The 16,630-nt window shown below is 49.3% G+C and overlaps 1 protein-coding gene across 5 annotated transcripts in view; it reads right to left on the bottom strand.

Moving 5' to 3' along the window:
* Nucleotides 1-688: 688 nt before the first annotated feature.
* The window catches only part of P3H2 (prolyl 3-hydroxylase 2), a 62,485-nt gene continuing 46,543 nt past the window's right edge, over nt 689-16,630 (bottom strand). For 4 of the 5 annotated variants that reach the window (XM_023933047.2, XM_023933045.2, XM_086843834.1 and 1 more), the window contains 13 exons: nt 16,017-16,206; nt 13,191-13,322; nt 12,025-12,167; nt 10,545-10,634; nt 10,027-10,067; nt 9,462-9,556; nt 6,642-6,769; nt 6,018-6,113; nt 5,779-5,929; nt 5,136-5,253; nt 4,899-4,974; nt 3,996-4,136; nt 689-2,915 (listed from right to left, as the gene is read on the bottom strand). In XM_023933047.2, the coding sequence (XP_023788815.2) occupies nt 2,823-2,915; nt 3,996-4,136; nt 4,899-4,974; nt 5,136-5,253; nt 5,779-5,929; nt 6,018-6,113; nt 6,642-6,769; nt 9,462-9,556; nt 10,027-10,067; nt 10,545-10,634; nt 12,025-12,167; nt 13,191-13,322; nt 16,017-16,206 (1,494 nt within the window). In that variant the 3' untranslated portion in view covers nt 689-2,822. Of the gene's footprint in view, nt 2,916-3,995; nt 4,137-4,898; nt 4,975-5,135; nt 5,487-5,778; nt 5,930-6,017; nt 6,114-6,641; nt 6,770-9,461; nt 9,557-10,026; nt 10,068-10,544; nt 10,635-12,024; nt 12,168-13,190; nt 13,323-16,016; nt 16,207-16,630 lie in introns of all 5 variants that reach the window. The other variant, XR_015274474.1, reaches the window with a different exon arrangement.

Genomic DNA, 16,630 nt, shown 5'->3' with positions numbered 1-16,630 from the left:
CAGAGCGTTTTCAGATACAACAGATGCAAAAACCTACGTTGTATTTTGGTGCATACCCCAAAAGAGTTCTGTGACTTGCTCCTGTGAGGCTCCAGAGTGCCAATACACTTGGCACCCACTTCTGCTGTTGCAGCAGAAATACAAATCCACTTCTGAGCTAGAGTTTGCCAGAGCAGAGAACTGGAAAAACAAACCAACAGGAAAAGTGCCTTTGACTTACTTGCATTCCTGTTTCCTGGCTTCAGCCTGGCCCAGGCTGCCAGCAGGTCTCACTGGCAGAGCAGCAGGGTGAAAGGCATGGCCCAGGCAGCCCAGAGTCTTCTCCCTTCATGGGGGATGTTTCAATGAGCCCTGAAATGATGCATCCCCCAAGGCTGCTCAATGGCTCTGCACCAGAGCTGCTTCACCTGGAACCCCCAGCAGTGCACAGGGGCTGTGACTCCCTCCTGCTCAGCAACCTGCCTGCAGCATGGCCATGGTGTGGAGTTACTGCACAACTGGACACAGAGCAAGGCAGATGGACAGGCAGCCAAAAGCACACACACACAGTCCACACTCCTCCAGCATGGACAGGGGGCTGTGCTCTAAGGCCTTAGGCAGGAAACCCCCAAGGCACAGGTACATCATGAAGCAGACCCCAAACTCCCTGGTCTCTCCTAATAATTGTCTGAAGAAAGACAAAGACAGGCCCAGATGTGTTTAGTTTATTTTCCCTGGATTTAGACACAGCTCTGGCTAACCACCACAGCAACAAACAAACCACGACCTGTGCCAGCCCCTGCACCTCCTTGCAGAACCAGCTGGTGGGAGCCCTGGGAGGGCTGGGGCTGCACAGAGGCTCTGCAGGATGCACTTGGGCAATGGCTCTTGGGGGATGGCAGCACAGACCACATGCAAGGTGCAGCATTCAGTCAAGCCTTGGATGCAGCAGCGTGGTGCATGTGGAGGGGCAATGAAATGGGGTCAGGTCTCCAAACTGAACAGCTGCCCTCCCCTTCTTCTCCCCAGCTTTTCCTTTGAAAAGAGGGATTGAATTATTTACAGAAGGGGCACTTAAGCAGGGAAGGCTCCTCAAAGGCAGAGACCTGTGGGCAGTTCTTTGGGAAGCCAACTTGATGAATCTTTTCAACAATCTATGAGGAAGGGACATAACAAAGGAATAAGAAATGCTGGTAGCTTAAAAATGCCCAGAGCCTTTTCCTCTGCAGATGCAGCATTGGAGAAGGTGCAGAAATGACTCTTCCAGCATTTTCTTGGTGGTAATAGTTCCCTCTTCACAGTCTGGGCATTTGTTTCTCCAAATGCACAGAGTTCCCCTTGTCTTGCCCAGGACCAGCTTTTGAGGAGGTCTCTACAAAAGGACAGTCCTTGTTCACAGCCTTTGCAGCCAGTGTCTGGATGGGAAGAGGGGGCTTCTGAGCCTGGGAGGTTTGAATAGGCACAAGCTACAGGAGCAAAGAGAAAAGACAATTCTCTATTGCAGTCCTGGGAATGCCAAAACTGGCAGAGGGGAGCAGAAAAGGACTGACAAAAGGGCCAATGCAGCAGGGAGCTGAGCAAAGCAGCTCAAGGATGTGAACTCCAGCAAAGGTCCCTGCAGTGTTTTCTGGAGAGATGACAGCTTTGCAGTAATTTCAACAGTGAAGATTACTAAAACCTGCCTTTTAGGAACTCAGTTCCAGCAGCAGAAGCAGCTGTTGGGTCAAAATAAAAGCTGTACTTACATCTGGGACAGCAATTCTGTGACTCAGTGCCTGTTTTGATTGAGATAGGGGCTGCTCTGATTCACACACAGGACTAAATTTAATGGTTGGGGAGGAATGATTTACTGGCTTAAGAACCAACTCAGCCAAGAGTTATTTGACTACTTGCTTTCACTTCAACATGCTCAGGCTGGGTCAGAACTACTCTGAGCAAACAGATACTACCACACCATGAACATCTGCTGCTTCTGCAGTGCCAGGATGGGAGGATGCAGCCAGGACATCCAGAGTACAGTGCTGCACTGTGACCATCCAACACCATGGCACTGTAACTTCCTAAGCTGCTTTCCAACAGGGACATGGAAATTATGACTACAAACTTTGGGTTCTACCAGCAGCAGACTGGGCTGGAAGCTCAAAGGATGCAGTGTGAAGCAGCATCCTTCATGTTCCCAGGCCATCAGCAAGAGAAGGGACTGAACATGAGTGACAGACCCTGTTTCACCAGAGTCAGCTGCATATCACATCCCTTCATGCCTGTGCACAGCTCATACCCCTGCTCAGCAGCTGATTTCCAGAAGCTCTGCTCAGAATTAATGCCCAAACACCAGTTTTGCATGGCTACAGAGGTATCTCCATTTTGCTAGGACTTGGGTTTTTCTTTGTTTTTCCCTTAAAAGGCATACTTCAAATGGTAAGGGGCTGTCAGAACTCCAGTTTTTGTGATCCAGTTTCCCCTAGCAGGAAGCAGGAGCAGGAAGGCTGGTGCACTAGGACACCTGAGACTTTTCTCCAGCAGATGCTGAAGAGAAGCAGCTGGTTTTGGTTGAGAAATAAAAAAGTAGGTTCTCCAAGGGGGTAGAATGGGCCTGAATGAGTCCTGAGAAGTGCTAGAGAGAAACAGGGAATGCTGGAAGCAGAGTCAGCCCCAGCAGGAGATGCTGGCACAGGGATAAAGGTTCCAGCAAAAGCTGTGCTAAACATAGAAGAGGCACTCCTGAAACTCCACAATCATATTAACCTGTTAATTTATACAGCATCTCTGTACAAAAATAGAAGGGTTCTAATAGAATTAACAATATTAAATAAATATTTAATAGAAAAAGTCTTTGGCCTAGTTCATAGCTCATCCTTTGGGTTGATGTTCATTTCACTGGGTCCTAGATGCTCCTGGTCCAACATTGCAATCACTTCATCTGCCTGGATTCGTTCCTGCAAGAGGGGAAGGGAAGAAATGGTAACAGCAGAGCTTCAGTGCCTGCTCCAGCTAATTCAGTGAGGCTCAGGCTGCTGGGAGAACACACAGCAAGGATTTCACCCCAGAACCAGCAGGTGAGAGGATGGGGGAGAGCCTGGGACTCAAGCTGGGGATTTTCTGGGCAAAATTCATCAAATCCCTTTCCACCTGAATACCTGATTCCTTCCTCCCTGCAGGGCTGCAGTGGTTGGGGCAGAGCTGATGTTCTGTAGCTCTCTTATCACACTCCACTAGCAGCCACTGCCACAGCACCCTCTCCTCCTGTCCCCTCTCTCTGCTTGTTGCTGCTTTCCAGCTCCCTGGGCAGGGCTGATCTCCTACCACACAGGCACCAAGCCTGGAATTTCTGCTAGTGCAAAAAAACTGAGAGATGTTGAAGTACATGTCTGAAAAAAGGCTTTTCCCCAAACCTCGCAGCCCACCTCCATCACAAGGCAAAGGAATGAGGGTTTTGCATTCTCCCTGCATTTAGTTTTGCTCAATCTTATATCTTTTGTTTTTACAGACCAGAATTGCTACCAAAGGGAGGCAGGGGCTGGTACAGCAACCTTTTAAAACAGAATGTGGAGGGTGCCTGGTGAAAGGCATCACAACCCAGATCTTCCAAGGCATCTTGTGTGCCCAGAGCCATGGAGTTCAAGCTGCCTATGGGAGGACTCGGCAGCAGGACTCAGCACAGCACTCTGAGCTGCAGATGGCTCTGGAGGAGCTCCTCATCCATCAGGCTACCCCATCCATCTGCCACTAGGTGTCAGAAATGGCCAGCCCAGCCCTGCACAGAGCCCTTCCACACCCCACTCAGCACCCCAGCCTGGCACTGCACCCCAGGGGCCAAGGGCAATGGGTGCCCAGGACCAGGACTGGCAGCCAAAACCTGTCCTAGGGCCACCAGCTGATATCATGGGAGTGCTGCTGTGGGGGGTGCAATGGGAGGAAAACAGATCTACTGGGACTGGAGAAAATCAGAAGGTTCTGGTTCCTGTGGGCTGCTGGGCACACCCCAACTCCCCTCACATGACGATGGAGGGACTCACCAGCTCTCTGTACAGAGGGTCCAAGGTGAACCAGAGAGCCACAGCGCACCGCTGGCCTTTGGTGACCGCCTTCACCCCATGGGGGTTCTCACCACCCGATGAGAAGCTGATCATCCTCCCACACTTGGGCTTGATGGAGGCCTGCAGAGAAACAGCACAACCAGGCTGGCAGGGAGCACCATGGCTGCACACACTGGCTGTGGCTGGGCTCAGGACCTCACTGGGCATCCCTCTGCATCATCCCAGGGCCCGGTGAACTGCAGTAGGGGACATGTACAGCTCTGGCATGGCTGGCAGAATGTGTGGGGTAAATAGGGAGGTGTGAAGCTTGCTCCTGCTGTGCTGACATCATGCAGAAAGGACTCAATGGCATGGAGTCTCTGCAAAGCCTGCAGGTGACCACCTAGAGCAAAACGGGGCCATGGCATAACTCCAGGGAGGTCCAGGGTAAGCCTGGCATGGCTCTGAAACACCTTTCTTTCTTCTCTTGGGAGTCCACAAGAGTCCTTGGACTCTTGGGAGCAGAAGTGCCGGCCAAATCAACCCTCAAGCACTTTTGTAGACTCAATCTACCCTCCAGCTTCTCCAGAGACCCCAGCATGGTGCCCAGACCTCTGTCCAACCACAGAGTGGGTGCCCAGCTTCCTTAATGGCCCCAAACAGAGGTCAGCAGGGACAACTACCAGCCATCCATCTGCCCACACTGGGGGTGGGGAGAGCCCCTACTCTGCAGGTTTGCTGCTTGGCATGGGCTCCAGGGAGGGAGCAGATGGTCTGTGCACCTCTGCAGCAGGATTTTGTGTGGGCTCTTTCCAAGGTAGGAGCCACAGGCTGCCAGGGGAAGCCCAGAGCCCTGAGCATGGACTGCTGAGGAACAGCTTTTGGCCCACAGCACCAACTCACTGTCACAGTTTTGGCGTCCATCTCGGTGAAAATGAACTCGCCACCTTCAAAATCTGCATTCATGTACAGGAGGGCACTGGGAAAGGAAGGGGAAAACCCCAGTCAGGGGAGCACTGGGCAAGTCTCAAGGCTGACCCCCACCTCCTGGACAGATCCCACATTGCTCCACTAAGACATGGGTGGGGAACAGCCAGAGGGACAGAAGTCCCTTGGGCGGTTTCTTCCCTTCCTCCCTACCTGTAATCCCGAAAGGTGTAGGCAGGAGGTTCCTTCCAGCACTCATTGGCCTCGGGGTCCAAGAGGCAGTTGTCAGCATGGATGGGATGGCTCAGATCGTTCCTTCGCTCCTGCTGGCCTAGGCAGGACCGTGTGGAGGAAGGGGGAAGGAGAAGGGGAGGATGAGATGGAAATGCCATGCTCTGTGGAGTCTCATCATGGGGTGGGAGCCTACCCTGACCCCACTCCAGGTGGTGTTCACAGGTGAGAGGAGGAAAGGAATGGCTGGGGAGAAAAGGCAACATCTGAGGACTCAGATCTGCATAGCTCTGCCTGTTCCTGACTGCAGGGAAGCGAGATGGAGAGCTGGGGCTGGGATGGAAAGGAGAAGGGATAGACAAGAGGAGGCAAGAGAAAAGGGAGGAGAAAACAGGAAGAGTTGCAGATATGAAAACCAAGAGTCATCCCAGAAATTATTATTCTAGGGACAGCAGTGCCCACTTTTTGCTGCTGTGGGATGCTGACTTTGCCCAGCCCTTGGCCACCAATTTAAGCATCAAGCAAAAGAGGGCTACTCTGAGTTTGGGACCCCCACTCACAAACCCCCCATGGAGGGCTGAGCCCCTCCCACCCTCCCTGCTCCACCACCAGCCCCACTCCTCACCGGAGAGGGCGGTGCGGCACACCAGGTGTGTGTAGGAGAAGTAGAGCGTGGAGTTGAGCAGGAAGTAGGACTCGACGATCCTGCGAGCCTTCTCACTGATGTCATAGAACAGCCGGGCACTCTTCAGCGGGACACGGCCCTCGTAGCCATACTGGGCAAGGAGAGGGCCAGGAGAGGTCAGTGTCATGTGCAGACTGGGAGGGAGGGCACGGGGGAGGAGAGGGAGGAGGAAGCTGTACCTTGAGGGCTTTGAGGACAGTGGCTCCTTCAAATCTCTCATTTGGGGTGTGGGGGGAGGTTTTGCCTCTGTAACCATCTCCAGCCAACATGATCCCCTGGAGGACACGAATACAGGTGAGGGGTGAACTGGTTTGTCAGGAGAGAGGGATCTGCAATGGAAGTACACGACACTCTCTTCCCCAAATCTCCCAGGGCTGCATTCACTGGGCCAGGTGAGTTGGGGTGGAAAGGTGCCACAGCTCTCTGTGAACACATGCCGGGAATCAACCACACACCTCCTCACTGGGGATGTTCAGGCACCCTCAGGCCCTTCCCAAGCTCAGTTAATGGTGAACGAGGAGGCTCAACCAGACTTGTGATGAGCATCCTTTGGGGTTGTTATAGCAAGGGGAAAGAGCTCTTTCTGCACAGGCTCTGTCCTGCAGGGTGTTCACAAGAACAGCCCAGGATGGAGCAGCAGCTCCACGCTGCAGTTATGGGCATGCATCGGGTACAGGCATCCACCTGCTCTCCACAGGCATCCTGCCATCAGCTGTAGCACTCAGCAAGGCATGAACCCAGCTCTCCAGAGGCTGATCACACATTCAGCTGTCACACTCAGCCCAGGGCCATTGCCCACTCACACTGGCCACCCTGTGCAGCTCCCGGCACTGCTCCTCTGAGATGACGTTATCCAGCAGCACTCGCTGGCTGCCATTCAGCTGCTCAGAGTTGTAGACAAACTTCACGTCGCTGTAGAGAAGAGGGCCCCCTGAAGAGAGACACAAAACCATCCTGCTGAATATGCTCTGGCCTTGCTGACATCTTGTACAGTGGCTGGAGGCCAGCTGAAATCACCCAGGTGCACTGACAGGCAAAGAGTTCCAGAGCAGAGAGCAGAGTTTGGCCTCCCATCAGTAACAAAAGAAACAGAAGCAATGGGAACACAAGGACATGAAATCAATTTGCTGCAGGAGCATCAGCATTTTCTACCTTCTCAACAGCTGCCTTGCAAATGCAGGGACCACAGCCTGGAAACACCAAACCCCAGTGGGACATAGGGAGAGACAGGGACAGTGGCTACCTTGGCTCTCCAGCCCAGCTGTCAACACCAATGTAGGTTCCCATTGCATTTGTGCTGTGTGGGTGCTGCTGGCTTGGCATGCAAAGCCACTCTCTGCAACTGTCATCAGTGGTTTTTGTCTCCTATACACAGAGAAAACCTCAGATGGTGCTGAGCTTGCAGCAAGCACTGCTCTCCTTCAAGAAGGAGGGCAGGGAGTGGGTGAGCCAGAGGACTCTCAGGATAATCCTCCACCCCTGAGGCAAAGGAACTGCCATAGCTGTCCCTGCCATCCCTCACATCCTGCCTCTGAGCTTCCTCCCTCTGCCTGCAAGCTTTTTATGAGAGGTTTCAATCCATCCTCAAGAAATGTGACCAATAAAAAAACAGAGCAAGGCCCCTAAACCACCATATTTTGAAGCCTCTTCCACACATCTTCTCAAAGGAAAAAAAAGAAAAGAAATGGTAACAATAAAATCCTAAACCAGATGTTTCTCCAGGAGAAAAATGAAATACATCTAAACTGTGGAGAAAATTATTTCTTGTCACAAACAAGCAATGAAATAAACAGAGCCACAGAGTTCCTCTCACCATGTGGCACAAGGAAACTTCTCTGTGACAATGCTTTTGTAACTATTGCTTTTCCTGTCTATTGAGCCAGAACTGTGTTCTTGGCAGGTCCCCTTGAGGACAGAGGACGTGTAAGCCCCACAGGAGCCCAGCCATTACCCACAGCTTTATTTCTGAAGAGTTAGGTTTCTTGGAAATGGAAAAGATGCAACATTTCTGGTGTTCACTGTGCTGATTTTGTTGCTTGATAACCACACTTAATGCAAATGCAGTTAGATCAGAATCTGAATTCTCAAATCCAAACTCCTGGCATGCTCCAGATCAAGGCTGACTTTTCCAGCTTAAATACTGCTCTTGCCCAGCCATAGGCACATGAGGGATGAACATGGAAGGCTTCACTCAACACTCCAACATTTCCTCTTGCTCCTCCCTAGGGAACTAGTGGGGCAGCTCTGTGCCATGGACACTGAACCCTTGTCCCACACTGACAGTGTGCTCCCAGCTGCTTTCCTTGCCTCTGCCTGCTCCAAGCACCAGCAGAGACAGACCTGTTTCCTGTGTCTGTGCTCTGTGAAAAACACCCCAAAGAAACTGAGGAATTCTTTGGACTTTTGGGAGTGAAGGAATGGGCAGAAAGGAGGAAGGGGTGAAGGGCAGAAGTACAGAAGAGTACAAAATTAAAATAGACTTTTCTCTTTTGGCCTTTTCTTTTTCCAAGCAAAAAGAGAGGAAAAGACAATAGAGAAAAGGCAGCAGCTGGATGGACAAAAATCAAAGTTTCTTTTTGAATGGTTTCAGTTTTCTTTGTAAACAAAAACATTCTGCAAGTAAACCAGAATAGGAGCATAGAAAGAAATAAAAACAGAAAGAGGGACTCTGAAATTATTTGGTTATAAATGGCAAAGAGGCCAACAAACATAATTCAGCCAGCTCTTGGCTTAAGCAAGACCTTTGGGATCTTCCTGTGGTATTTGCCTATTTTATGTACCGCTAGAGAAGGGACAACAACAACACTGAACACAACACTGAGCAGCTGGACACAACTTGGGCTGGGGAAAGCTGTGAAATTCCCCAAAAAGCGCTACCGCCCATTGCATTACAGGGAGGTTTAATTGCCTGCTGCTGTGGACCTGGCTCACTAGAGACACAAGACACCTCCTGGCTCCAGACCCTGTTTTGCAGCAAGGACTCTGCTTTGGTGCTTGGCTACAGTATTGTTTTTCAGAATTGTTAAGGGGAAAAATCCTGTCTTTTGTAGAAGATGTTATGGTATTTTCTGTGGTTGCCGAAAATGTGCTGAAATCAGTTGAAATGTCTGCTGACAGGCTTATAAACAAGTGATTTCATGTGAGCTAAGACACAAAATCATAACCCAGCCTGCAAAGAGAAGTGGTTGCTAGTATGGTGTGATCCAGCACATTTTGCAAGGCATCAGGACAGGATGCTTCCAGCATCCATCCTTCTCTGGCCTGGGCAGCAGGGAACATGCTGATATTAAAAGCACCTGGAGGAAAGACTACTGTTTGCTGGTTTGCTTTCCCCATGGTGAGGAACACCCAGCCTCCCAGCTCCACATCTCAGGGCTCTGTACTGAGGAGCTCAGCAGGTGGGAAAAACAAGTCCAAGGGCACAGCAATGCCCTGGAATCTACAGTCCCAGAAATGCTGTGGCAGCACTGAAGACTCCTCTGTCTCTTAAACAAAATTTGAACTCCCTTAAATAGGAATGGCCCTCATTGCTCAGTGGCCAGCCTTTGCAGTCTGCAGTCTCTAGCAACAGGAAAAAAAAAAACAACCTGTTTTTATTGAAATATCTTCATCATCAGCCTTACCCTCCTTCAGCTCTCGATCTGGCTTTGCCATGGGTTTCTTTGTCAGGGACAGCCGGGGCCCATCCTCTGGTTCACTGCTGATACTTGATGGGACACTGAGGAGCAAAAGAGAAGAGGAACATCATGAGTTTGGCCACAAGTTCTTGGACTTGCATTTTTGCACCTTTTGGAAACTAATACACAAAACCCCCAAGGAAATCAGTACTTTGTACAAATGTCACAACCTTACAAGTTGAAGCCCTCACCCTGTCCCTATGGCAAACATTGCTTTTCTGGTGACAGGAGCAACAGCTTCCACCAACAAAACACAGACACCAACAAATCTGACCAGCACCGCTTGCCTCGTTAATCAAATTCCCTCTCGACCACTGCTGGTTTTGAGGCACTCAGCTAAAGTTCTTGTGGGAATGTTTGCAATGGTCAGGGGCAAAGGGCTGTAACTCAGCCAGGATGGTGGGCTGTGTGGATGGGCAGTACCCCTGAGTGGCGGGCTGGTGGCACACCCCCTTGGATGCCACATGGGGAATGGTGAAGCTGCAGCTCTGCTGGGGTGACCGTGGCTCACCTGTGCTCATCCTGGCGGGCACCGTACCTGTTCCAGTAGTTCTGTGGGAAAAGAGAGGACAAACTTCTTAATTTAATGCTCCAGCCAAAGCCAGTGCATTACCTGCTCTGCCTGACTCCCAGGGACATCAGCCAGCCTCTCTGGATCCATCCCACATTACTTTGGGCAATGGACTGAGGTCACCAGATTGAAAATATGAACCCAAACTGGCACAGTATGACAAGTACCTTGGAAGCCCAGCTTGCCCAGGCACCTCTGTCTCACCCCATCACCATGGCAGTGGCTGAGGCTCAGACACCATGGCAAGAGAGCTGAATGAGGCTGTATGTGCCTCTCCTTCACCCCAGGAACACCTTCTTTGCTTTGCCATCACTATTTTCCTATAGGGAACAAACCAGGCCGAGACCCAACTCCTGAGTCACGTACACAGGACTGGATTTACAGGAGAGGGGCAGGGGGGAGCTGTTCCTACAGCTGTGAACTCCTAAAGGTCCTGGCACAGCACACCCAGGCGTTACCGGCTCCGTGTAGGCGTATCCCAGGCCGGCCGCAGCCACCTGCAAGAGGTGAGACTCCAGCTTGTGGCGCCGCAGCAGCGTTTTGGCCTCCTGAAAAGAGAAGGAAAACAGGAGCAGTTGCACATAGCCAGCTTTTGCAAGACAGTGGCAATGCACCTCTGCATCGAGGGGTTTGATTTTCATGCAGTGCTGCAGTGGGGTGGGGGATGCTTGGCAAGAGCACAAGGCTGAGCCACTCAGTTCACGACAGAAGGTGTTCAGCAACTCATTTAGGAAGTCTGAATCCCCTAAACACATGTCCATAGCTGGCAGAAATTCCTGAGCACCTTGGAGAGCCTCAAAATCTGGGCAAAAGGCTGGCCAGAGAAACCCCAGCTGCAGAATGGGGGCGAGTTCAGGTTGTTGGAACAGGGACCCTGGTTGGGCTGTGCCTCAGTTCCCCACCTGGAGGCCATGGCCTGGCCCTGGGATTCACTCAGAGTGCAGGGTGGAGGCTACAGAGCACAGCCAGCTGGAAATTGTCCATCAGAAAGCTTTATTTTGAATAAAAAAGAATCTGAAAAAAAACCACCGGTATTTCTCCTAGAAAACTATTGTACAAAGCAAAAATAAATTATTTTCTTTACAGAAAACTTCAGAACACTGTAAACAATTAAATGTTTTTGTCAACTTCAGGTTTTATTCCGACATTCATTTTGTGAGGGAAAATAAAAATTTTTCTTGTTTTCCTCTTTATTATTTTGCTTTTATTTTTTTAGCACTTTACCAAATTCACCTTGATTTACCTGGAAGTCAAGGAATTCCCAAAGGAATGGAAAAACCAGTTCCTTGCACTTTACTTACGGTGCCAGGGGAATGAGCACTGTGATGGGATGGGAGGAATTTCTGTAGGGTAAGGAAGGTAGCCCCAGGGCCACAAATAAAGGCTGCCCAGACTGGAGAGGAAGCCTGTCCTGCTGGGTGATGGAACACACACATTTTGGTTGTTTGACCCCAGCCTAACCCTGTGATAGCAAAGCTACTCCCTACAGAATGGGCTGAGCCCTGAACTCCAAGCTAAAAGACTTTAGAGTAATGCTGAGATCCAGCTTCCCCTGGGAAAATATTTCTCAGCCCTCTCTGAAGAGATGCTGCCCTTTGCTCAGTGTTTCATTGCACTCCTCCTCCGCGTGTCCGCCGGAGCACTGGGCAAGAGGAGAGTTTACACTGTTGGTCACTGCCCTCCCTGCCCTTGCTCAGGCTTTACTAGGCTCAAGTCCCCATTTAAAGCAGACCCTGGCCATCAGCTTCTCCCACACACCACTGACTCTGAATTTGTACCCTGAAAATCACCACCTCAGCATCACCACTGAGCCCAGCACTTCCACTCCTCTTTTCAAAGTGGTCCCACTGGGGAAAAGCTGCCAAGCTGCTTTTATTTCCAGCAGACTTTTCTGTTAAATGCTCCCAGCAAGAGCTCTCAGGTATCACTCACTCTCACCTTTCTGGGTTTGATGGTGGCTGGATTCACTGTACCTTCCAAGAGACCCTCGTAATAACCTGCGTTCTCCAGAACATCTTCATCATCCGGGTGGAAGAGCAGGTAGGACTTGGCACACTCCAGGGCTTTTACATAGTCACCAACTGGGGGGGAAACACAACAGTGGTCAGGGGGGCATGGGGGGCTCACACAGAGCTCAGGAGGGGATTCTGCAGGGAAGGAAGCACATCATGCACAGTCCAGATGGTAGCCAAATTGGATCCAGCTGGATGGGCAAGATGTGGATACTGTCTGGCATCAAACTGCTTCTCATCTGTGCAGCATCTCTCAGGGCCCAGGGCGTTTACCCACCACACTAAACCTCTAACTGGGCAGAGGAATAAAGAAGCCTGTACACCATACATGAACTGATTCCTCCTGCTTTATTCTCGTTGTGTTGATAAATGAACAATCTTTATGTTTGAATAGAAATTTTGACCCTTGCACAGCCTGCCCTTTTCAGTGAAGAGTTATTAGCAAAAGCCTGAGAGCTGATTCCTGCAGATTTGTATTTTCTTTTATGTAACAGAACATAATAAAATAGCACACAGAACCACACAACTGGCATTATTTTTTAGCACTGCCAACCCCTGACATTTTGCCATGCTGCCAACTCCTGCAACTTTACTGTGAATCTTAAAATATTTGCTAATTGGCAAAAATTGGCATCTTGGGGCAAGCTTGAGCTAATTCATATAACAGTTATATATTAATTTAGAAAATGTATCAGTTCATTTCAGAAAATGTGAAGCACATAAAACCCAAGAATTTTAATATCAAAAGGCAAATGAAAGGATCCTAAAAAAGCATGATTTATTTAAAGAATAGTAATGTTTAAGCTAAACGTTGGGCTTTTAAAACCTGACTGATGATCTAAAACACCTTCATGAAACTATTTAATTGTATTTCAAAAGTCAACCTGACTTTTGAAGAGACAGTTTCCAATGTCCTTTGCTTCACTTTCAGACCATACCTCTACATCACTGTAATGATGAAATGAATGTAATGTAATGAAAACATTACATTAATTTTGTGAAACAGCCTTACTCCCACATGGAACAATTGGAACTTGTAGAAAATGAACAGAGCTCAGCAAGAGCTCTGAGGAACACCACCAGAGCCCTTACCTCTGTAATAGGCAAACTGCAAGTAGTCGTAATGGAGGGGAAGGAAGTTTTCGATGGGCGAGATCCGGCCCGAGCGCGTGGCGAGCTCTCGGACACAGTCGTGCTTGCAGGCCAGGACCTGCATGTAGTGATCTGCCAGGAGAAGAGGGAGAAGGTGGTCTGAACTGAGAAGGATGCTGATGGTGCCGAGACAAGGACAGACAGAGGTTAAAACTCCTGAGCTGAAGGATGTACAACTCACACTGCTTTGGCCTAGCAGGTGAGTGTGGAGGCTCCACCCCAAAGCCGGTTTGACAGAGCTGCAATTACATTTTTTCCCCCTTTAAGAAACGCCTTCCTCCTTCTGTCAACTGCAGAGGGAGCTTGAGCATCTCTTTTGTGTGGCAGGAGCTGCTGCTCTGCCCGGGGAAGCCGGCGGTGTGCAGGGACTGCAGGTGGCAGGTGGCATTTCAAGCCCAAGAGACAAACCCACAAAGCAAGCAGAGATGTGAAGACAAGGTGGCCACATGTGCTGCCACATGAAATCCAGCTCCAGACTCCCTTCCTTCAGCTCATCCTTAATCCTCTCCTTTCCTGCAGGAAGAAAGCTCCTGTGGGCAAGGGAAGTTTAGCTAAGAGGGGTTGGTGCAGATTCTCAGCACAGCCAAGCAAGACCAGTCTGAAAGGTCCGAGGTGCAAATCTATCTGAGCAGCAGAAATCCCCCTGTTTGCTGCTTCTCAGAGATGATGTATCTCCCAGGGAATCACAAGCAAATGGTAAACATCAGCCATTAACAAAGTTTCTTAATTGCTGGGAGTCCACAGTACAGGCGTTGTACCAGGTGTACCATTTCAAAGCCAACACTGACATCTGATTCCATTTTGGAGCCCCTGCTGCAATGTACTTATGAATCTACTTTGCTTGCTCTGTTTCTGCACACCATTAAAAACCTTAAGAAACAAACACAGGTTTGAAAATAACCATGTGCTCAGCTACCAAAGCATTTCTGAGACCTGCCATAAAAACCGCCTGAGGAATTTGCAATCAAGTGGAAACTCAGAACAGTGCCTATCTGCTCTTGACAGGTAGTCTGAGTAGTTATCTGACTTACCATACACATCCAGGGTATTACATTAAGAAGAGCAAGAAGGGAAAGGACATAAATCATACTGTTGTAATTTAAACCTGTTTAAGCATCCTAGATCTGAAATAATCAATCCATCACTGAGAAGCACTGCTTTTTCTTGGTACTGTCAGAGTGTCCTAGAAATAAGCCTTTTAGACTGGAATCCATTAACTGAAATGTATCTGTCCCTGGGGGGAAAAGGTGAGAGTGTTTCAACCCCAAGCAGCAGCACAGCAAATCAGTTTGGGATTGAAAAGAGAAATGAGTTTTGTAGAAACGTAAACTCTCTTTTCTTGGTATATTACGTGTTCCCACTCCCTATTGAAACATCTGGGCCTGAGAGCCTTGGACCAAGGGTGAACTTTGGATTATGCTGTCCTGGAAGGAACCACCTAGTTTCCTACAGAAAAGCAGTTGCATCACAGATCTTATTTCCCTCCCTGAACTCCCTGTTTCTTTGGGTGCCTGAATGGCCCTGGTGTTTGGGGTTGTTATGGCCAAGCCACAGCACTTGCAGGGACCGTGTGGCTGTTGTCTCTCCCAGGTGATGTCCTGCTCTGAGCACCACCACACCATGCCCTTGGCTGCTCTCAGGATGGGCCAGCACAGAAACACCTCAGCTCACTGCGGCTGCACTCACACAGCACAGGAACAGCTTGTCCTGTTCCAAGAGCAGCAGCTTTCAGTGAGAAGGATGCTGGGTTTGCTTTGCACTGAAGGCTGCCCTTTTGATGTGGCCCCTGGTGTCCTGGTCAGGGCTCTAAAAGCAGGCCTGATCAGCTGACAGCCACACTGGTACCAAGTCAGCCCTTCCAACACTTCTGTTTTTCGCATGGATAAACAAACCCCACCAGGGCAGCTTCCCATCCGGAATGCTGGTGGTTTCTCCTCTTGGTTGTTTCAATTAGATTTCCTGTCTCAACACAAACAGAATTATGCAAACCCAAAAAGCAGTCTGCATCTGAGCAAAGTATTTTCCACAAAAGAAGCAAGATTTCAGGGCTTGATGCAACTCCAAGACCATAACCGAGTAAATAAGATTTCTGTCACCAAACAAACCTTAATTTATTGCTTTTCTTTCCCTTACGACTATGTAATCTCATTTCTATTGAGATTGAACTGTTTTAATCCTCTCTGGCTCAGAGCCACACATGCAAATCTGAAGATTACACAGCAACATTCAATTCTCTCCAGAGACTTCAGTCAAGATCATAATTAGGTGGGCCTCCACTAATGACAAATCCATCCTTTTGGATAGGGAGAAAATCCATGTTACGAGCCTTTTTGGCAACTTTCCTGGCCACTTGGAGCATGGCCAAGAGAACTCTGCTGCTCTCTTCATAGGCTTTCAGAAACAGAAAACATAAACAAAGGCCAGCAATGTCTAGATTCCAGGGAGGTGTGCGAGACTGTGTACAGGGGAAATGGAAGCAGTTTATGATGAAGCACCTAAACTTCCAGCTCTAGGAAAGCTGCAAATGCTGCACACATCTGGAAATGCAATTCTTCTAGTCCAGCTTCTATTCAGAACCAAGCTCAGATGTTCTAGTTCACTGTCCTCTGAGTTTGCATGTTCTGGGCTTCCAGGTGCCTCCTGCAGCACCAGCAGCAGAGATGGAAGGGAAGACTCTTCAACAAATCCAGCCAAAGGCCCAAACCCAATGATACAAAACATTTCAGGGCCAAGGGTGAGAATTCTAAAAATGCAAAAAGATCTCACCTGCAATAGCTTCATAGAGACCAGCTTTGTAATCCAGGTACTCATGCTCCTCAAACTTCTGTGGTCCCTCGCACATGATCTGGCAATCCTCATCCTCAGAGTAGTATCCTTTCAAGGCACGCTCCAAGAACTCAATGGCCAGCTCATACTCCTCCTTGTCATAGTGCCTCACTCCAGCACTGTAGTCCTCCTGCAAAGCAGGAAGGCAGAACACAAACCATGAGCAGGCTATGCTGCCTGGAGCACAGCATCCTGCCCTCACCACCTGCAGACGCTTCTCAAAAGAAGGTACAAGGGGACAGGGACAGGACAGTCTCTACAGATATATCAGATATAACCAAACCATGTTTAAGACATTGATGGACTTTTGGACCAGTGGAACCTAATAAACCTGCCTAAATGCTCTTCTGAACTCCTCCATACTTAGAGAATCCTCAATGCCACTCCTAGATTATGTATTATATTTTTAAAAATCCTTTTTTTTTGTTGTTTTTACCCTCCCCCCAAATAACATTACTGAATGACAATGGAACAGATTGGTCCCAACCTAGGAAGATCATTCTTAGAATGGCCTCTAATGGGCACCTTCATTAATTACACCCAACAGCCACTCC

The sequence above is a fragment of the Cyanistes caeruleus genome, chromosome 10 (assembly GCF_971803275.1).
Source record: "Cyanistes caeruleus chromosome 10, bCyaCae1.hap1.1, whole genome shotgun sequence".
NCBI lineage: Eukaryota > Metazoa > Chordata > Aves > Passeriformes > Paridae > Cyanistes > Cyanistes caeruleus.
Note: the sequence above shows the minus strand (reverse complement) of the source record. Positions and strands in the feature narration are given on the sequence as shown.